We start from the raw sequence: 23,095 nt of genomic DNA, 5'->3' as shown, positions 1-23,095 counted from the left end.
TATCCATCAAAATCTAGGTAATCTGTTCCGTATAAACGTATATATATAAAAGTTAATTAAAACAAAGATTTAAACGTTCACTAGAACCCTTGAGCAGTTTTTCAAAGGGCGCAGAAATATAAAATACCTAAATTTTAATATTTATTTCAAAGTTCTAGTTCCTTTAACGAACATAGACTCAATAAAGAGGCATTGTTGAACTACTTCGTTTCCAAGATCACAAGATTCTGAGTTTTCTTCTCAGCATTTGTCATAATGATGTAATTTTTTCTTTTCAAAAAAAATACTTCAAAATTATTTGTTAGCTACAATTTTTCTACTTCCCATGTATTAATAACTATGCCGGGCAAGAGGAAAATAAAATGTGATGGAAAATAAACAGACTTCATCAAAGAAAAAATTGATATCCATCCGAGAAGAGAAACTTATACGTGAAGTGAATTACGACGGCCTCGTCGGGGCTTCGCCTCGTCTGTCAAAGAAGGAGCTGTTACTGGGTAATATTCTCATTAGAGCATAGGTGGTCGAACGGTCATGGTACCCGAATAAATTCAAATTCAATTTTTTATACGCAAATACGCAGAATCCTATCGCGGCCATGTACCAATGAGTATTTTCTTAGATTCTATATCTTAGTATTCGATAGTTAACCGAAGTCTTAAGATGTGGGAAGACAAGAGATTGCAAGTTCCTACACATTCAGTCAATGGATGTCTAACCATAATCTAATCTGGGATAGGTTCCGCAGCAAAGGTTGTCAGACGGTGGTCGCTGCATGTGAAGACCTGACTTTCTCCGTCTAGGATCGTAGTTATAGGCGTGCCCTTCTATCCAAAAAGGTGAGGCGCAAACTAATAGATGAATGTTAACATTTTTATGACAAATAAAGTAAAAAGCATATTTTTTTAAATTGTCTTATTATTTTGTTTAGACTTAGAAATTCTAAAAAAGGGTCAATCTCGTCATCCAGCTTTACAAAGAGTTCTCGTCTCGATCAAGCCAAGACAAGTGCCGGCCATCAAAACCCTGTACATTGCAGAGAAGAGTAGATATTACAATAAGAAGGTTGTATTATGCACTAATATTACTGTCTAGAGAATATTTATTTGCAATTCCTTATAAATATATCACTAATGTTTATTTTTTTCACAGAGTTCAAAACGATCAGGTTCAAGACTAGCAATTGGAGACCATTCTTCCTTTGTGACTCGTAAGATATTATTTCAGCTAATGTAATTCTTTTCACCAAAAAAACTGACTTATTTTTGGCTAAAATTGATTTTTCAGGATACAGCGAAGATGATTCCGATCAGTTTTTGAAATCAGTAGCCTGCATACCTGAAAAGCAGACGAAAAAAAGTGAAATTGAATGTAGAAAAGTTTCTTCAAGTTCTGAACAGGTAGAAACGTCAACCACCGCTTCGAAATGTTTTCTTGCTAAATATCAAAACGCAGTTAGTCAACCCCTCGCAAGATATTATGCACGCAATCCAACCTCTAATATGAATTCTCTTAACGTTGATGTAACAACTAACGAACAAAATAAGCCAGATAAAGTTGATATTTCTACATATATATTCTCAAATACGTCACTTCAACAATCACCTTTGCCTTCCCAAAGTACCTTAAATATGTTACATAAAAGAATCGAAACTTTAGAACGTAAAATTTTAAGGCAAGAAAGGGTTTTTCGTTCTATTGATCCTAATATGCATCTATCTTCGTCAGATGAAGAATCGAAAGGTTTCGCAATGAGAAATATATCTGGGACGGCGCACCCAGGTTGTAGCTACATTCAACAATATAGTCATATTCCTGAAACATCTGCATTCCAAAGATATAACCAGCAACAAACAGCACCATTATCTCCAAGTAAAGCTGCCACTTTAGAAAAAGAGCATAATTCAGAACAATACGGAAGGGACTTTACTACTTACGATGGTATCACTGCTAGAGGCCGACGGCAGTGCGCATCAGTGCCATGTAAACGAGAAGATGTACCAAAAATGGCCGCCGAGAGAGTACACAAAATTCGACACAAACTTAATCCAGTACGAGATTACAGACTTATGGATACTGTTCATTACTTAGCTCAAGGCGAATTCGCACCACGTGACGATGGCATTAAATTGACACCATCTAGAGAAGGAGTTCTCAGTGATATAATATGGGAAGATGTTTGCCGAACCCATTGGCCAAATGCTCGCTTAGGTCGTAGACTACCCCATACAGACCGTTATAATATGAGATGTGAATTGCAGAGGCTAATAGATAGTTTGTTAAGAGAAAGAGTAGCACATGTCGAAAGAAGAAAACGGCGACATTACAGAATTGTGAAATTAAACCATCGTCATGAAAATTGCAGACCTGTTGGTAAGACTGGTGATATTATAGTTGCGAGCCACAAAGATAGACATGAAGAAAACAAAGAAGCCGCCTTAAGTGATTACAACACTGGCGGCACATCAAATTTAGAAAGGCATCGTGAAAATGGAAACACGCGTAAAAGTCATAGAAGCCATGATCGCTTGACGTTTCAAGATACACGACAAAGAAGGCACATGAGAGAAGAAGAGTGTGTTGCTGGGCCAAGTTACGCCGCTCATCGGACTTCAAACAATCGAGAAGCCACCTGTTGCTATCACACTTCTAGTCCAACTAAACTTGATAGAGGTACAGCTCCTACAACCTCAACTCGGGGTAATATAATTAACAATTTAACAAGTGCCAGTAGTATCTCAACGAACAAATATCAATCAAGGAATCCTCGTTTGGTAGTCAAAAAGGAAGCTTCAAGACGAAAGTATCAAAGTAAAGACGAGCCTGATCTTGAGCACTACATCTTACTACCAACGTTAGTCGTCCGCACGCCGTCCAATGTAAAACGTCAAAAGAAATTTAATGAACTGTATCACCGCATCTTAAATGTTCAATTAAAGAATGGTAAGAAACGACATACGTATATGTAATCACATCTCTTTCCTCTTAATTTGTGTAGTTCAAAAACAGGTACGAGTACAATAATGAGATGAAAATGTATTTGGAAATCATCTTATACTTTTAAGCACAACTTCCTTTTTTCTCTAATTTGATAAGTAATCTGATTTTCCTATCCTATTTTTTGTTACAGCTGATACAAATGCCGACAGACAACAATCTCAAAATAATAATGAAAAGCCTTCCACTAAAGCAGATGTTAATATCAACACCGTACTTTCAGATAGTTCAGATCGGTGTAATGATAGTTAAATAACCATAAAACAAAGAAAATTGATGAGCGGAAGCAATAAAATTCATAACTGTATTTCCTTTTACATTCAAAATAATAACTTTTATTTATTATTTTTTTGTTAAAAACTATTAACTGTCTATTTATAAAGCCTATGCCTATGGGATGTTTCCTGATTCTGATAAAATATTGATTAAAGATTAGAAAGCTCTTCTGTCTCGAGTTTTTATCTTTGATCTTATACATATCTAAATGAACCATCAATTTGGCAAGATATCTGATGGTAGGATGGGTCTTCTACATAACTACTAATGTTCGATTTTTTATTTAGGAAGTTGCTCAATGCTACCACACTTGTCTGAATTCGTTACTGAATCAGTTCTCAATTTAGGAAAATAAAAAAGGCGGCAATATCGCAGTACGGTCTCTACTAAGCTCTCTAAGCTTCCTTTAGTAATCGATTCATAATAATTACCTACCGCGTTTTCCTCGTGGAAAAATTCATATGTTCAACTAGCGTGTGCTCCTTACCTAGTATCGACATAATTAGAAATGTGTGCTCTAAGGGATGTTTAGAAACAAAAAAAAAGTAAATGAAATGATTAAGGTTTAATATTTTCTTGGCTCTCGAGAGAAATATGCGCTCGCCCTAGTCTCATACAGTAATAAAAAATCTGAGAGACATATTAGCCATGTCAAATTTAATAATCTTGTGTTGAAATTTTTAGGATAAAAAATTTAAGTATGTCTTTTGACCTAAATAGACAGACATGTAATTATCCCTAGCGTTTCAAGACTTTAGAGCAACGCTCGAGGAAACCTATGTTGCTAAATGTTACACAATACAGCTATAAAAGCAGGCCCAATGAGGTGGTCCATGATGTGGATTCTAGTTTATTTCTTTCCCACAAACAACGCTACAATAGATGAAGAGACAGACTACAATCCAATTCTTGATTTCGTTGATTACGGAGAAGGTAAAGTGTACTATTTATATCTGTTTATCTGTGCCTTAAGGGTTCTCAGTTTCCATTATACATTAATTCATCAAATTTGCCAATACCGATTCCGGTCACCAACATGGACTGAGTAATTGTAAAAGGCTATAACTTTATCCTGTTTGAATGAGGTGGTGAGAGCTAGTTTTTATCGGAATCGATGGAGAATGCGCCCAATGTGTTCGAGTGACCACGAAGCAACAGCAAGTTAATCCCATGAGATTAGTTTTAGGCGACTGATCTTTAAAAAATCTTAATTGATTCATTAATAAGCAAAATTCAATGTTAAGTGGTAAAGAATAATTTAACACAACAAAACAAAACACAAAGAAGACTGGAACCGATTTTAATGAAATTATGCACATTTAGTGTAAATGCTACAAAGGCGTCTCGTGGGAATCGCATGGATGCAAATTTTTTGAAAGAGCACCTAAATGGCGGCGATGGTGTCCGCACCCCATCACGTCTCGTTCCCGGCGGGAGCGGTATGCGGTCTGCTGAAAGCCGCTTTGCGACGATGAATGTAAGAGGAGGAATGAAAGATAAGATTGAGGAAGTATGCCAAATGATGGATGAAAGACGTTTGGATGTGTTGTGCGTGAATGAAACGAAGCGGAAAGGATGCGACGCGACGCAGCACGGCCCTTACACGGCGTATTGGTCTGGAATTTCCAGTACCAGCCGAGGCTGTCAAGGGGTCGGTCTAATTCTTTCTGCACGAATGGCTGAGTGCGTAAATGAGTATGAGTGTGTCAGCCCTCGTCTTCTATGGATTAGGCTGAAAGTTGGAATCACTCGGATCTTCGTTCTAGGTGTTTATGCACCTTGGGATGTGGGTTCGAGGGGTACAACATCAGCAAAAAGCGAAAACGAGGAGTTCTGGAATAGTGTAAGAGAAGTATTGAAAGTTACCAAGCCAAATGAGAAGATTATTATGTTAGGTGATTTTAATGGATGGGTGGGTGTAAAGCGTGATGGATATGAAAAGGTGCTTGGTGCGTTTGGTGACGAAAAGGTGAATGATAATGGAAGAAGTGTATTAGAAATTTGTCTAGAGTGGGATCTTTTTGTGTCGAACTCAATGTTTCAACATAAAGAGATCCACACCTACACAAGAGTGGAAGGTATTTTAAAAAGTATGATAGACTTTGTGATTGTAGATGAAAGATTGAAGAACAAAGTGCTGGATACCCGTGCATATCGCGGTGCTGGCATTGACTCGGACCATTTACTGGTGATATCCCGGATAAGGGGTATCTTCAATCGCTGGCGGCACAGGGTAAGGGAGCAAACCAGCGTTTTGGAAAGAGTAAAAGTAGAAAATTTGCAAGATATGGATGTAGGTAAGAAGTATATTAATAGACTGAAGGATGAATTTGAAGATTTAGAGGAAATGAGCGATATTGAAGATGGATGGAAGGAATTTAAAGAAAGAATTGTGAAAGTAGCTGTTGAAGTGTGTGGTGTAAGTAGAAGAAGGAAAGGAAAAAATCACAAAAATGCGTGGATGAGTAAAGATGTGCAAGAACTTGTGCGATTAAAGAAGAAAGCATGGCTGGATTTGTTAGCAGCAAAAGCTAACTTAAGAATGCAAGAGGTTATAGATGAAGATGTGAATGAAGCACGTAAGGAATATAAGAAAATGAAAGATTTGGTTAAGAAAGCTGTGATTAGAAAGAAAGAAGAGTATAAAGAGGATTTTGATAAAAGGCTATCAGAAGACTTTCAGTCAAATCTGAAAGTATTCTGGAAATCCGTAAGGTCAGCCCGAGGAAATACTATAACCAGAGAGCTGACTAGGATCAGATGCCAGGATGGTAGCGTTGTAAAAGGAGAAGAATGTGTACTAAAGATATGGAAGGACTATTTTGAAAGTTTATTTGAAAAAAAGGAAGGAAATAAGAAAGATTTCTGCTATAGCGAAGAAAAAGAGAATGAGATGGAAGGCGAAATTGAAATGTTCGAAATTGTGGAAGCACTTAAGAGTATGAAAGCGGGAAAGGCTGCTGGGTGTGATAGAGTGTCGGTCGAGATGCTTAAAGCAGGAAAAGGCGTAGTAGCTAGTCAGTTGTACTGCCTTTTCAATTTGTGTTGGAGAAGCGGCCGAGTACCAAAAGATTGGTGTAAGGCTGTTATCGTGCCACTTTACAAAGGAAAAGGGTCACAGCTGGACTGCAAAAATTATCGTGGTATAAGCCTGCTTAGCGTCGTCGGCAAATTGTATGCTAAGGTATTGATTAATAGAGTCAGGAATGAAACTGATGACAAAATATGGGATGCTCAAGCGGGATTTCGAAAGGGAATGGGATGTACTGATCAGGTCTTTTCCTTGCGGTGCATAGCCGAAAAGTTTTTGGCCAAGAGTCAAAAAGTCTATTGCACATTCGTAGATCTGGAAAAGGCCTATGACAGAGTTGAGAGGAATGAATTGTGGTCAGCACTTTCTATGCATGGGGTGAGCAGTCTCTTAATACGAGCACTGAAATCCTTATATGAGGATTCGAGTGCTTGTGTCAGGATAAACGGAGCGCACACTGAGTGGTTTAAGATTGAGAAAGGCGTTAGGCAAGGATGTGTTGCGTCACCGTGGCTGTTCAACCTATTTATGGATAGCTGTTTGACAGATTTGAAAGAGTCTAAAAGTGGATTAAGGATGAATGAGTTACTCGTCAAATGTCTGCTCTATGCCGACGATCAGGTTATACTGGCGTCATCAGCGGAGGAGTTACAGGAGATGGTAAACTGTATGCATGAAGCTTTAAAAGAGAAAGGAATGAAAGTGAACGTAAGTAAAACTAAAACACTGGTTTTTGAAATGGAGAAAGAAATGACAGCATGTAATATTTTGATTGGAGGAGAAAAAGTGGAGCAAGTGAAAGAGTTTGTATATCTAGGATCAAAGTTTACATCAGATGGCAAGTATGATAGTGATATTGAAAGGAGAGTGAACGCGGGGAACATGGTGAATGGAGCTTTGCATGCCTTTATGAGCAGTCAGAAACTATCCAAAAAGGCTCGACTGGCTGTGCACAGGGGCGTGTTGGTCCCGACATTAATGTATGGGAGTGAAAGTTGGGTATGGCAAAAGAAGCATGAAAGCAGAATAAATGCAGTGGAAATGAGAGCGTTAAGGAGTATGATGGGTGTGAAATTGAGTGACAGGATAAGGAACAGCGTGATAAGGGAATGTTGTGATGTGAAAGAAGATGTAGTTACAGGAATAGAAAAGGGTATGTTAAGATGGTTCGGTCATGTGGAGAGGATGAATGAAAGCAGGTTGACTAAGCAGATATACAAGGAGAGTGTGGAGGGAAAGGTCGGAGTGGGAAGACCTAGACGAACGTATCTTGATCAAATTAAGGACGTCCTGGTAAAGGGTCAGGTCAAAAGTACCCGAAACCGCCGAGCTTGTATGAAGAGAGTTATGAATGTGGACGAAGCGAAAGAAGTATGCAGAGATCGTGGCAAGTGGAAAGAGGTAGTCTCTGCCTACCCCTCCGGGAAAGAGGCGTGATTTTATGTATGTATGTATGTATGCTACAAAGGCTACTTTTACTTTATTAAACTCTCATGTGAACGAAGCCCGATAAACTCACAGATAAAACTACAATTTGTGAGATCATTATAATTTCGCAAATTATATCCATTATCAGATTTCAACTTCTCTGAATTATACGAATCAGTAACGGTTCACCAAAAAACGCGAGTGCAAAGAAATGAAGATGATGTAAAATCTATAACTCCTTTTCAAGATGTTCAAGAGTTGCACGGTAATGATTTTTTCAATCTTATATAAAAAATTGATTAATGACATCATTTGATCATGAAAAGAAACCAATGGGTGAATGACCAAATAGCATCTTCTGTAACATATAGAATCATAAGAAAAAATATTAATGATATCTTAATTCCCATGCATCTTTACCAATGTTTTCACAGCATGTAAACCCTTTATTACATATTTTATACAAAAAGTTCCTTGACAAAGTCCGTTCCAAAAAGAGCAAGTAAGTAGTAACTAATAATTAGTCTCTATTTTCCATAATATCACAAATTCTGCAAATTCAAAGAAACAACAACAACTCTGGGGTGGCAAAAACCGCCCATAGACCAAAGAAAATCATTATATGTAAGAGTTGCCATTTAAGTAACTGTCTTAAATAGCATTTATAATTTTTAAATAGAGTAAATTATCTTTTTCTACTATCTATTGCGAGATATCGATAAATAGTAAACGAGCTTCCTTAGACGTTCGTGGATCGGATAGGACTTTTGTTGCATATTGTTTAGCAGACCTCACGTATTGAACTTAACAACTAAAAATATAAGATTAATGAAATATAATGAAAGCAAGAGTAAGTTTATTTTAAAGGCAGAAGTCTCATGCATCATGTACTAATTTGCAGGAACGGCTCTGATTTACAGCATGACAACAGAATTAAATACCGATGTAAAAATTACAAACATCCATTTTAATAATTCAGTCAGTGCCTTGCCTGAAGAGCAGAAAAAACTATGGATTTTAAGAAACTATAAACCAATAGATATTAACGACTGGACTATAGATACAGATATTTTTAAAGGGCAAAATCTCTATCTGCCTTTACAGAAAACAAATTTAGACTTTAAGCCCACAGATACCATGGCTCACGCAGTAACGAGTTATGAAGACAAAGTTGAACAACCGATGACGCCCGCTTTCAATTTTAGTAGAAAATTAGATATACCAGGTTTAGTAGACATGGCGAAATATGTTGCACGTGGGTTGGAAACAAAATTTGATATGTTGAAAAAATTTAACGAAACCTTTGAATACTTACTACGTCAGCAGTCAAATATAACTACTACTGACTCTCCTACAACAGATACTCCGTCTACATCTACAGTTTCAACAATAAACTTTGACGATGCTCATCTTGTTGCTAAGGTAAATCGCTTTAAAATAAAATTAACGAAAATATGCATATAACTAAAATATAAAAGTAAAGTAAATGAGGGTGCCTTAGCTAAAACTAAGGTCACCTAGTTTTAGAAATCAATAATAGCAAAACAAGATTAATTTTTTTTTTTTTCATCGTCACTCACTAAGAGTCTTATTTTTTCCAATAATGACTTTGCACTAATATTAAATATTTTTAGTGCTTCGTTTGTGGCCTAGATGAGCAAGGAATTCCAATTTCATCGGCCTGTGCCGACGCCTTTTCTGGTGACTTTATACCTCTAGTGAAAGTAGATCCAAAGGCGAGAGGACAGTTAGCAAGTTACAGAAAATATTGTCGATACCTGGACGTGTAAGAAGTAGCTTATATTTCATTCATTAAAACCTTTCTCAAGGGTATACACAGTCTACAATCTCTCTACTTGCCACTCTACTTTTCATTTCTCTCACATTTACCTATCCTTACACGGTAGGACCGTTTAAGGTACATTTGTTCTGAGATTTTTAACCTGAACTTGTTTGTTATTTGAATGTAATTAACTCGTTTCTCTTGAAAGTAGTAACCCTAACTACCCTAGAAAACTAATATTAGAAAAAATAATAACAAAAAGAAAATAATAAGACCAAATCAAAACTGACACAGACGCCGAGGTCCTTTTGTTCGAAACAACTCACATGCACTTTCTTTCAGCCCCAACTATTTAGAAACGCCGGACGAGCCACAGTCCCAATTCGGGAGGTTTACAGGAGGGTGCTCGGTGCGTTGGGTAGATCTTACTGGGGTGTATTCCCAGCGCACCTGCCGTAATCGACGCCGTGCGGTCACCGGTAAACACTTTGGCAGCAAACGAATGGCCAAGCTGGAAATGACGCTATCGGTGAATTTCATTGCTATTTAACTAAGCCCTGACTTTCTGGAACCAGAGCTGTGTTCAAAGGAGAGTGTATTTCCCATCCGCATATTATCCGCCGTCATCGTCGCCATTCAGTCACCAGGAAGCTGAAAATGTCGCCATCGGTGAATTTCATTTCTATTCAGCTAATTATTAAGCCTTGACTTATGGAACCATGGTCGTATTAGAAGTCAGATACTTGGACCAATGGTGAATAGACATCAACAGGATGTTGGTACTCCCAGCGCTTGCCGAAATTGCTTAAAGAACTAATGCATAGATATTAAACCATTAAAACATACAAACACATAGTCACGTCTATATCCCTTTGCGGGGTAGATAGAGCCAACAGTCTTGAAAAGACTGAACAGCTACGTTTAGCTTTTGGCATAATGATAGAATTAAGATTCGAATAGTGGCGGGATACTAGCCTATCGCCTTAAAAAAGGATCCCAACTTTATAAGCCTATCCCTTAGTCGCCCTTTACGACGTCTATGGAAAGGAGACGGAGTGGTCCTATTCTTTTTCTATCGGTGCCGGGAACCACACGCTTTATACATACTTTTATCCGTTAGGGGTAGAAAGGTAGCTTAACAGAAACAACAGTCGTAGCTTAATGATGTATTTATAGACCCAGGTAGTGACAGGTTGCTAGCCTAGGCTGATGGTATGACAGTCGTTATTTGACCACACGCTTCTAACATTGCAGGACTTGGAAGACGGCTGCATCATCAGTCCCATGGCGACGCTGCTCCCCGTGACCCGCAGCATTTCCCTGTACGCGCGGTTCCATGCCTGCGTTTGTACGGGCAGCTGGTGCAATCGGGCAGTACTGGCCCAGCATTCGATCGTTAGCTATGTTGTTCTTCTTGTATCAAATATAAACCATTGACAGTCTTTTGTTTTGAAGTATTAAAACTTTAATGAATTTTCGGCCGGAAAAATCACCCATATTAAGCTACGGTATGTAGCTTAATATGAGTAGCTTAATATATGTAGCTAAATTATCTTTTAGGCTTTTGGTAAAGGATACTTACTTAATAATTTAAGATTTATTATGAAACGAAACCTAGAATCAGAAAGTTTTTATAAAATCGTGCCAGATGGGGACCTAATTCTGGTCTTTGTTAAATCATTTATTGCATGCAAAATGCAATGCATTTACTGGCATTCAATGATTTTGTTAGTTTACAAATGTGTGTAGTTTATTTTTTGTTGGCAATAAATAATTTTTGTATTGTCTTATTTTGTCTATCTTTATTTATTTATTGCTAAAAATGGCTATTTGTATTCCAACATTTTGTCCCCAAAAAAATTGTTGTAAAAATTTCCAAAATAAAATATCCAAAATTTTCATTTAATGATTGAAAGAGAGGCGTTATTTTTAAGTTAAATTGATCTTCTTCTACCCAATTCGCTCAGCTTATACGCGATAACCTCAATTCTTGGGAGAATGTCAGCTTTTGTTGTTAAGCCTTTAGGTCGCACCTGACTGTGAGATCATTAATTATCTATGTCGGTGCGGCTTTGTATTGGAACTATTCTTTTTTTTTAACTTAGCTGAATCATGAACAATTTGCGCAAAAAGTTTAAATGATGTTTGGGATATGGATGTTTATAATATATATTTTTTTGTTATATATTACGAAACGGACGTTCCTATCATTGTTTATACATACATACATATGGTCACGTCTATATCTCTTGCGGGGTAAACAGAGCCAGCAGTCTTGAAAGGCTGACGGGTCACGTTCAGCTGTTTGACTTAATGATAGAATTGAGATTCAAATAGTGATAGTTTTTATATGAACCATTAAAATCGGGATAAGACTTATATTATTTCGACTGTCTGACATGAAAAATAGAAATTATTCCTGGTGCCTCGCTCTTGTGGGAACTTCGGGATAAAAAAACATTTTCTACCCAAATACTAAATGCCAAAATCCGTTCATTAGTTTTTGCGTGAAGAGTGACAAACACACATCAATCCACCCACACATCCTTACAATCATTCGTAAATATAATATTAGTAGGATTGGCAGGAAGGATAGTAAAGATAATAAATTCTTAACTCCTAATGAAAAATAACGTATACACCTCTTGTGGAGGGTGTACCTATTGTTGCTACGTCGTAGGACGCAGTTTAATCGTGTGAAGTACCAAGTATCAGTTGACTGAGCACACCTGCTGGTACTCATGGCTTTCCACTGCGATACCACCTTTATAATACTTCAAATAAAATAACATACTCCTTCAGTATCGGCGCTGCATACAGTGGAAAAGTTGGTGATTACGTTAAAATACGGTTTTTAATTTAATCAAATAATACATGTCAGTATTTAATTACAAATTTATGTCACACGGTAATGTATAACTTGTTCATTTTTATACTTTGACGAAGTTTGATGAATGTAGATGGGCATAATAATGCAGGGATCTTGGCAAGTAGAAAATTGTCTATGCCCCATCTGTGAAGTTGGGGCGGCGTTTGTATGTGGATCAAATTATTATAACCATCCTTGTGGCGTTAATTTCGGTTTCTTCCTCGCGTTTTTGGATAAGAGCCCGGGGTCCACCTATAATTACGATCAAATGATAATATTTTCCCGACGCAGTCAGCCAAGTGTATCTTAGCCAAAATTCACACCAAGTAAAATACAGGCGCAGGAAATTATTTTATTCATTGAATGTTACCTGTACCTAATGCATTTTGATAAAGTGAAAAAAATATGAAATTAAAAGATGATCCTTCCGGGAATGAGGCGTGATTTTATTCATATCATTTTATGGTAGGAAAAACTACCTAACTACATTAGAAATCGGTTTTGATTAACATTTAAATACCCATTATAGATTAATTTTTCCTACAGAAGAACCAAACAACCTTACCAACTTCATGTTATGTGGACGTAACATTGTGTGCGTAGGTACGATATTAGTAATGAAAACATTCCTGACGATACTAGGCTACCATGTTAGTCGGCCATTAGTTAATATTTTATTAAGAGACATTTTCAGCCCTCGAATACTTACTTCCAACGCATTATATAATCGATAACATATTAATCATAAATTACTTAGGTAAACTATACAAGAGAAATATTTAATGAAAGCATATTTTTCTGACTGTTGCAGTTAAATGACACCAGAAATATTGAAAGAATTGAAGTGAATTTAAGAAAATGGTATTAAGTGAAGTCCCAATAATCTTTAGTTTGTTATGGAGAGTGTGAAAAAATGGCTCTCGGAGCGATCCAGCAAGAAAAACGGTATCTACGTACACTACAGTCCGCCCAAACGTATGGCTTATTTACTATTTAAGGTTTATATATAGAAGCACATGCAAGTAAGGAAGTTTTATTTTGAAGTCAGTTTCAATCTTTAATGATTCTCAGTATTGCGCCTTTAGGATAGGATGCTTATTAATTTCGTAGGCAGTGACTAATAAAGTAATCATAAATAACAAATTCTGGATTATTTTCAACATGTAAACTTTAACATCTATGCTCTTATGCCGGGATAATGCTTAGAAACAAATATCTGAAGAGATTTATCTATATAGATACTAGATTAAAACCCGGCTTCGCTCTGGTGAAATATGATTCATAATCACAATATCACATATCCCAACTAATACTTAAATGCTAACGTAAGTTTATTTATTAATTTGTTGTCTCTTCAAGCGTTATGTACTGAACCAATCTTTTTGAAATTTTGCTTATAAATTAATAAGAGTCTGGAGAAGGTAGACAAGTACTCTTCACCCCAGTAAAAGTAAAAAAATAATAATATTTAAATTGAGATTAACGCATACATACAGACTAGAGGGACTTTATAATATGGAGTTATTGACTAATATGAATGAAGTGAAGAAGAGGAGGGATCGTGGCTTGGAGATATAGAAAGAGACTTGCGGTACATTTACCTCCGAAAACAGATGCGTGATAAATGTATGTACATACAAATACGGTAAAAAATTAAATAATTAATGAAATATCTTTTGCCAAATATACTCGCACCTATTCAATTATATAATTGTAAATGTAGCACTGTTTCCCTTTACAAGCCATATTTTCACAGCCGGTACTTAAGTCTAGACAGGAAAATTGTGATGGCAATAAAAAACAGACAAACTCGAATATGACTCGCGTGGGAAGGGTTCCGCACTTCTTTATTTTTCTAACCGTAGATCGATTAGAAAAATAAAGAAGTGCGGAATGCTGCGGAAATTAAACATCGTTAAAACATATATTTATTTGATACTCAAGGTAGGTACTTAAGAAATAATTTTGTAAACATTGTTATTATATTTCTGTTTTACTATTTTACTGCCTTTGATAAGTAGAACCTAGACTGATCGGAAATCAAACAATAAAATATAACTTGAGATCCTATAAATGAGTTCGACCTTTTTATTACATTCCCCAAAAATAGAATTTTGCTCAAACATGCCAATAGTTTCAAAATTTATAAATTAAAAATATGTACAAAATTACAACAAAATAAAAACTTATAAACACTTATGTAAAATTGTTGTATGTTTGCTTCGTGTTTTTTTGCTTTTGAGAAACAGAACCCTAATAAAGAGGTAGACTAGAACGAATTTAAACTAAGGAAAGAGTCCGTTCAAACAACCGTCCGTTCGGGATCGCGTGTTTTCCGTGAAATATTTCCTTAACAGGCATTCTGCGAAATTAGGAACAATTTGTTATGTTAGGACGAAGCTCAAATATGTCCACAATCCAACACTTTTACTTGATAAGCACTTGCTTTTTTGTATACATGTTATACTTTTTTATACTGATTACGTTTGTTGTATTAAAATGATAATATGTTGCGTACACGGTACCAAATAATTCATATAATTAAGCTAAGTAATTCATTCTTGTCGATATTTGGAATAAAATAAACAACTTCAAAATGAACAAACTGTAGGAATGAATATTATATCTACGTCTATATTTTGCCCCGTTTCTGCCTATACCTATATCTCAAATAAAAAAAAAATACGTTACGATCACACTCACATGTTATAAATATATATACATACATTAGCTTGTCTCTTTAAGTTCTCTTAAGCTATTAACTCTAAGAGTTTTTTTTTACATTTATGTGAATTCAGTAGCTCTATCATTACACCAACATAAAAATTCACATCGACAATGATAACTTTCGTATTGATTTTGCAGTGACCTCCTCAGATACGAGTATACTTAGTAATTTTAAATTATAAAGTAATAATGGCAAAGGTTAGCCATGAACAAATAATGAGCAAAAGAAAAAAAAATATCGTTTAATGGCGAGTGGACCGCGGGAGCGACCTTAGCGTGCTATACCATCGTTTTGCATAAACGAGCCGTAAGTCGCCACTAATAGGATATGCGATACTTTTTATGTATTTAACACTCAAAAAGCTGGAAATCTACCTGTAATTTATAGAACTCGGTCGAACAGAATTATGTAACAAACATAGCTGGTATACTGGTTGGTAAACATAGTACATGCAACATAGCCGCTGTGGACTTCAGAATAAGGGTTTTACCGAGATATGATTGAGTGATTGACTAACAAAATACCTACATAGCCCAGAGCTATGGGGTGTAGAAAACTGAAATTGCAATGTGTTTTTCGGATAATACCTAAAGGGGAGGAACTTGAGCGTTTTTAGTCTTAAAATTTCCACGAATTCTGCAGTTATTAACATTTACAAATTCATGCAGTTTTCTTGGCTATAATATCATAACCATCTACGCTCATAATACCCGTAGAAAGAATATCTAGCTAAGTTTTCCCAGGCTTCCTACTAGAATTCATACGAAGGTGAATTTCTGGTGTTTTACTATCTATTCGTAGCATTTCCTCATGCGCAAAAAAACATAAATGTGTCATATATCGATCCAATTAAGTTACGTCATTATGTAACTTTACTATCCAATTACAACATAAAATTTAATATTATAATATAAAATACAGTCGTAATTTTAGTCTGATGTCAATGGTGAATACTTTTTAATAAGTATTTAATATTTTATCATAGTTTATATCAACCTTTTATTTTTGTTTTGAGAAAAGGTTAAAAATGTCTAACTAAAAGGTTGATATAAAGGCTGAATGATGAAAAAAAACCACATATGAATAATCGATTTCATTGATCTTAGTTGTCACTACAATAATGTTTTAATTAAGCATCGAAGTCAGATGATGAAGATCAGAATGCAAGCCCAGCTAATAAATTCGAAAGTAGGTTTGTTTGTTAACTTTACACGCGTTATATTCTTAAAATTTTTCGTATATTCAAAAGTCTGGAGAAGGACAAAGTGTACATGTAATCCAAGTAAAAACTAAACTTCGCGTGGGATTTGCGAAACACCTGTATTCTTTTGTAGGTGTCGCTAAATTGGCACGGCCGAAGCTGCGGGTAAAATCTAGTTAAGAATACAGCTAAGCTCTTACATTACACAGGTAACTACAAAAGTTTTTTTTAATGACAGTATTAGTACCTACCGCCCACTGCACCACCTCTTCCTATGAAGCCTATTATAACAATATGTTATCCGTGACAGCCGATATGGTGTGCATAGGACACTAATATTGATGAGGGGTCACTGACCAGCGGGTGTTCACCCAACCAATTATCCACATGTATTGTAAGCTAAAGACCTAATTTCCCTTGCCTGTATAGAACCTGAATATTTTATGCTTTCAGCCGTTTAGGCACTAATGCGTAGTATGATAGGGAATCCGATTAGTGGCAGCCGGCGTTATTGTAATATCAAATAAAATGAATCATCAAATGAAATCATCACTATTCACTAGCCATTTTCCAAAACTTAGTCCTAATAATAATAGTCATTTAGCCTTAATGGTGCAATGAAAAGACAATATTTAGTCAAATCCACTCATATGAAGAAGTTACAAATATCTAAGTAATTAAATTAACTTTGAAGTAATAAAACATATCTCCTATTCATTAAATTGAAATTTTAAGGTACCTACATGATATTCAATTCATGTAGATATGAATTTCTCCAATATCCATGTTGCAAAAGTACACAAAACTTCGTTTAAACTTAATTTTTTTTTTGTTTTTACCAATTTCAAAATTACGTTGACATTTCCTAAAATTAAGGATTTTTACAAATGTATAATTAACATAATAACTTAACCCGTTTATCAGATTTTAGTAACAGTTTATGTTTCCTACTTCAAGTGGATACTAACAATTATATTATTTCTGAACCACCATCATAACCAAATTATTGTAAAGCATGCTATGGAAAGACTTTTCGTAGTCAGCCGGACATTTCATGGAGAACTTTTTGTGATAGTACAAAGCTAAAATAATAAGAATAAACATGGAAAATCAAAAATTAATGCCTAGCATAGACTTTGTAACTGCTACATTCATGTAATATATACTCGTACTTACTTTAATAAAATACTAATAGTTTACACTATGTGTTTCACCAATATAACCCGATTCAAAACTACCTCTCGCATGTTATAATAATTTAATAATTTTTAGTGTTCGATAATTATTATCTAGTAAAAATATTGTTTTATTTTAGTATCTTAATCAAAGCAAAAAGATGAGATTCTGCTTCATAATATGCCTAGTCGTTTAAATGAAACAGCAATTTAGTTTACCAGTGAAATATACTTAATGAAAAAAACAAAAAAAAATATTAATATATTAAACCTTAAACATACTTTCGACACTAAACCGAAGACGCTACAAACCTGTCAAAGAAAAAGTGTGGATAAATGAACCACATGCCCCGAAGCATTGTGGCGAAGAGTGCAACTGGGAACATGCAAACATAAGAAAGAGAGAGAGACTTTTTGGCTCAATTTATTGCAACCAATTATGGCTGAACACAAAACATTGTCAAGCTTTTATTATATGCAAATATTCATGGTCAGTTTACTGGCAATCTGTGTGCATTGGAAATGCTCCAACGAAATAATTATGTGCAACTAAACGTAAAATATTGGTTGACATTATGTAAATTGTGAATTCTACATATGCATAAATTGTAACTTTTTATCAGCTCTAGTCCGCGGCTCATAAGAAATGCAGAATATTTTTACTATATAGTCGTTATTCCTGTTAGTAATTCCTAAAAGAGGAATATTGTCTCTGTCTCTTCACCAAAAATTACATACCTATATTATGGTCGCTTTATTTTTCAAAATACAATATTTTCTACGAACTTAATACATATATGTACATTCATTCTGAGTTAGATTAGTTAAGTTTAGCCCAGATTCCGCAAAAGTACTGTCCCGTGGAATAACATGGGCGAAGTAGCGGTTGCAAGCTTGTTGAAATTGAGAGATTAAATAACAGAATAAATGATTTTACAGTACGATGTAGCACTGTTGAAATGATTCTTGATTAGTGATTTACAGAACGAAATCATGAAATTGGACTTTCAGTGAATAGGCCGCCTAACGCCTGATATCTAGGATCTCGAGCTTTAAAATTGACATTGAAGCAAATTTAACAGGTTGTTCTAATGTTTGTAGTGTTTCTATTATATATACTATTTATTCTTCTAATATTATGAATGGGAAAGTATGTTTATTGGCCTTCATAACCCAACGCAAAAAAATATATTTTATTTCCTGCAGATAATTAAATGGGAAAAACTAGATTGTGAAATGAAATTAACCTCTTAAAACTAACGTATTCCTCAATTTAATTTCTAAATATGAAAGCGCACAAAAATAAAGTACCGAATATCATTATAATCATCACATCACAGCCACGAAATAACCAGGTATCACGGGCAAGGGGAGGATTTCTTAAACTTCAATGAGGACGCTATATGATTTTTCATAACGGTAGATCTCTGAAGTAGAAACCATACGATTAATAAATAGCTACGAATACTTAATATAAAAAACGGAAATCCTTTTTTTTATTTAAAGGCAAATAAGATTCGGAAATACAAGACACTCTGTATATAATCAGCAGATCAAGTTGTGTGATCGGAGACCGCGATATCTGGCGGCGTAAAGTCACACAGTCGTCTTTCTTTCGCGTAACTCACCATTTTGTTCATGCAATTTTCTTCAAAATATTGCGTTACTCAGTGTAAAATTTAAATTTTAACTTAATAAACCAGACCTATTTAAATAAGAAATAACAATTTCTTTATTATTTTAATCAATGCGAAATAATATTGTGATTTGGGATGAAAGTTATTAAAAAATGTGTGCAGGAACTAATATGCTGAAACACGAGAACTGATAACAGCGCATAACGCAGTTAACTAAGCAAACTATGTTGTAGCAACGTAGTTTGCTAGTTTATATATTTATTTGTGCACAAAATCTCACCTAGAATAAATGTTAAATTATTTGTTGTAATAACTAACAATGTACTTTAAAATTAATAATTTGAAATATATTTCAGTACTTGGTAACATATCAGCCGCTCAACTTCGCCAGTGGGCTAGAGGCGGGGCCGCGAACAGGTAATGACAATTAAAAAACATATGTAATGAGAATCTATGATGATGATATTAGAAAGTTGTAAGAAAATTAATATCAACAATTTAAAATTTTCCATTGCTCTCGTTTATTACGTAAAAAAACTTACCTTATGCTTTACTTCAATCAGTACTATAACTTTTATTAGTTCCCTATTGAAATACTACTTTTCAATACTATTTCAACCAGACTGGAGCGAGCAGTGCTTGCGGGGCAGGGCCGCCGGCTGCTGAGCGAGGCCGAGGCTCTGCCCCTCTCGCATCATCTGCCGACGTTGGTCGCCAAGTGCGACGCCCTCCACGCGGCTGTCGAGAGAGGATCCCTTTCAGAACTCCAGGTACAACTGGTAATGATCGTTTGTCTTTAGGCATGAGGACTGCTTAAGCGTATCTCATATTGTAGCCCGATTCTAAGAAGTAAACAAAAGTTTTACATCTATCCTTTCCCTCTCCATTTATGCAGGATCTCTGAACAGGGATTGCATAAATTTCAAAATGCCATAGTCGCCAAGTTCCTGCTGTCCTCTATCTCTGGAATCCAAGAAAAGAAGTTAATTTTCTTTACATAGTTAATAAGTTTAACTTTAAATGTCTTCTTAGTCGTGTCACTCTTGACAGAGTGGTCGTGGTCATCATGTAGTGTTGGAGGCGGGCGCCAATGTGCGCCTTACGATGTCCCGCCATTTCTCCCTGCTGGAAGTCATCCTGCTGCACTCGTTAAGTGAACCGCCAATCACAGACTTTATTTGGTCGGTCCATCGCATGGGTGACCTTCCGCGCGGTCGAGAGCCTTCCACTTTACCCTGGACAACAAGCCGTTCTATGGATCCGTTGCCTCTCCTTGTAACGTGTCCAAAGAATGACAAAATGCGAGATTGTACTAAGGGAAATAGTCGCTGCTTAATACCGAGCTCTTGGAGTATCGAGACGTTAGTGCGGAACTCTGTCCAAGACACACCAAGCATTCTCCTCCAGCACCACATCTCTAGGGCGTCTATCTTTTTTCTTTCCACTTCTCGCAATGTCCACGTTTCAGCAGCGTACAAAAATATGGGGAAAATAAGCGTGCGCACCAGTCTGGTCTTTGTGGTCTTAGTGATGCTACGATTCCTCCATACTTTTCTCATTCTGTCCATTGCCGATCTTGTGATTGCCATTCGTCGCTTTATCTCGTCGATACATCCACCGTTATTCGAAATCAGAGCGCCAAGGTAAGTGTACGATTGGACCACGTCACAGTTCGCGATTCTAGTTACTTCTGGCGAATTACTGTTAGCGCGATCCACAACCATCATCTTCGTCTTGCTGCGATTTATTTTCAGACCGAACTCGAGGCCAACACGTTCCATTTTCTGAAGTAGATCTTCCATGTGTTGGGTACTAGTTGCAAAGAGAGTGGTGTCATCAGCATAACGTAGATTGGCAATTTTGTATCCACCAATTTTCACACCGTCTGTCCAATCCTCTAGAGTGATGCGCATTATTAACTCAGTGTATACATTGAACAAGAGCGGTGATATTATGCATCCCTGGCGTACTCCGGCACTAGGGCGAAAGTTTCCTGACAAGACGTCTTCTGTGCGCACAGAGGCTGTTCCATCCTCGTATAGCCGTCTTAAAAGGTGGACTAGATGTAAAGGCGTGCCCATTTGCAATAGTGTGTCCCATAACACAGGCCATTTCACCGAGTCAAATGCTTTTGAGAAGTCCACAAAGCAAATATACACCGATTTGTTGAATTCTCGCGCTTTTTCGATGATCTGGCGAACAATCAAAATCTGTTCCCGAGTGCCCTTCCCTTTCACAAAGCCGGCTTGTTCTGGAGCTATCTCCTTAGATAGGTATGTTTTCAGACGCTCGTTAAGGATATGTAACAAAATTTTGCTGGCGTGTGGTATCAAAGCAATAAGGCGGTAGTTGTTACATTTCTTTGTGGAACCTTTCTTGTGTAAGGGGGTAAATATGGTGTGAGTCCATTCATCGGGCCAATTTCCCGTCCGAAATACTTCATTACAGATGGCGTGAAAAATTTCATCACCATACTCTCCTAGAGCTTTTATGGTTTCTATGGGAATGGCATCTCTTCCAGTGGCTTTCCCGTTTTTGAGATGTTTTATTGCAGCTCTAACCTCAGACAGGAGAATGTCCGGTTCCAGATCCTCAGTATTAGGGACAGTACTCGGGAAATCGCGGCAGTGCGGGTCCTGGAATAACGACTGACAGTAGCCTTTCCATGTTTCGGAGATTTCAACCAGTTCTGTTACCACACGATTATCGCTGTTTTCTATAGCCCAGGTTTTAGATGGTAAGGTTTTAGTGATAACCCGAATTTTGTGGTACATGTCTTTCGATTCGTGTCTTCCAGCATGAGACTCGATTTCGTGACAGATGGCATGAAGGTAGTTGTTGTGGTCTCGTCTACATGCTGCTTGGACTTCAGCAGACAGTTTGTTAATAGTCCCCATGTCTGCTCCCTGAGCTTTCTTCCGACGTCTCTCTTCAACAAGAGCAAGAGTACCTTCGGTCATCCAGTGTTGCCGCTTGTGCGCCTTTGATTGCGTTTTAGACTCTGTTGCTGCCTGCTGGATAAGCTGTTTGGCCTTTTCCCACATGACGTTTGGGTTTGGCGTACCGCGTTTTGTTTCTAGCCATTCCGTCCACTTATTCTCGATGGTGAAAGTGAATTTCTCTTTATCTGTGACTTCAATCCTTTTTTGTTTACAAGGAGTTCTGGCAGATTTGAGTTTTAATCGCATTTTCATCATCAAAACTTCATGATCCGAGCCGCAGCAGGCACCGGGCATTGTGTGCGCATTGAGGACGGATGTGCGCCAACGCGATTGGATAAGGATGTAGTCTATCTGATTGCGATGTCCAGTAGGCGATGTCCAAGTATACAATCTACGAGGATGGTGCTGGAATAGACTGTTGGCCACTACCAGGTTGTTTTCATCTGCGAACTGCATAAATCTCTCACCTCTCTCATTTCTCATACCAAGTCCAAAATTCCCTACTGAGTCACTGTGTTGTCGGGCGTTAGTACCAATTTTTGCATTAAAATCACCCAAAATAATAAGTAGCTCTCTGTTGGGTATTTTTTCAATGGTAATCTGCAACTGAGTATAGAACCTCTCAATATCTTGCTCTGTAGATCGGCTAGTAGGGGCATATATTTGCACGATGTTCAAGTTGACAGGAAGAGCTTTGAGTTTCATAGAGACTATGCGATCGCTTACCGGTTCGTAACCAAGTACGCAATTATTTAGATGTTTTGGAATAAGCAAAGCAACTCCATTTTGGCTCTCACTTTCATTTCCAGAGCAGTAGACGGTGTGGGGGTACCAGTAACGAAGTGACCGTTGTTCTTCCAGTGAGTTTCGCTCAATCCGCAAATGCTCAAGCCACACCGGGTCACCTCTCGTCTCACAGTGTCCAATTTTCCTGGTTGTAGCAAGCCTCGAACGTTCCAGGTTCCTATCTTTTGGATTTTACGAAGCTTAACTGATGTTCCAGTAACAGATTTTCCATGAGAAGCCTG

The 23,095-nt window shown here is 36.8% G+C and overlaps 1 protein-coding gene across 1 annotated transcript; it reads left to right on the top strand.

Moving 5' to 3' along the window:
* The first annotated feature begins 261 nt into the window (after nucleotides 1-261).
* LOC106132056 (uncharacterized) lies at nucleotides 262-19,978 on the top strand. Its single transcript, XM_013331370.2, has 13 exons — nucleotides 262-497; nucleotides 932-1,065; nucleotides 1,153-1,210; nucleotides 1,288-2,943; nucleotides 3,131-3,235; nucleotides 7,881-7,997; nucleotides 8,634-9,154; nucleotides 9,367-9,518; nucleotides 9,858-10,044; nucleotides 10,770-10,863; nucleotides 19,482-19,542; nucleotides 19,748-19,895; nucleotides 19,961-19,978. The coding sequence occupies exons 1-13, from the start codon at nucleotides 368-370 to the stop codon at nucleotides 19,976-19,978; spliced, it is 3,381 nt and encodes a 1,126-aa protein (XP_013186824.1). The 5' UTR covers nucleotides 262-367.
* The last annotated feature ends 3,117 nt before the right edge of the window (nucleotides 19,979-23,095 follow it).

The sequence above is a fragment of the Amyelois transitella genome, chromosome 13 (assembly GCF_032362555.1).
Source record: "Amyelois transitella isolate CPQ chromosome 13, ilAmyTran1.1, whole genome shotgun sequence".
In the NCBI taxonomy this organism is placed as follows: domain Eukaryota; kingdom Metazoa; phylum Arthropoda; class Insecta; order Lepidoptera; family Pyralidae; genus Amyelois; species Amyelois transitella.
The sequence above is the reverse complement of the archived record's forward strand: the minus strand, read 5'-3'. Positions and strand labels throughout refer to the sequence as shown.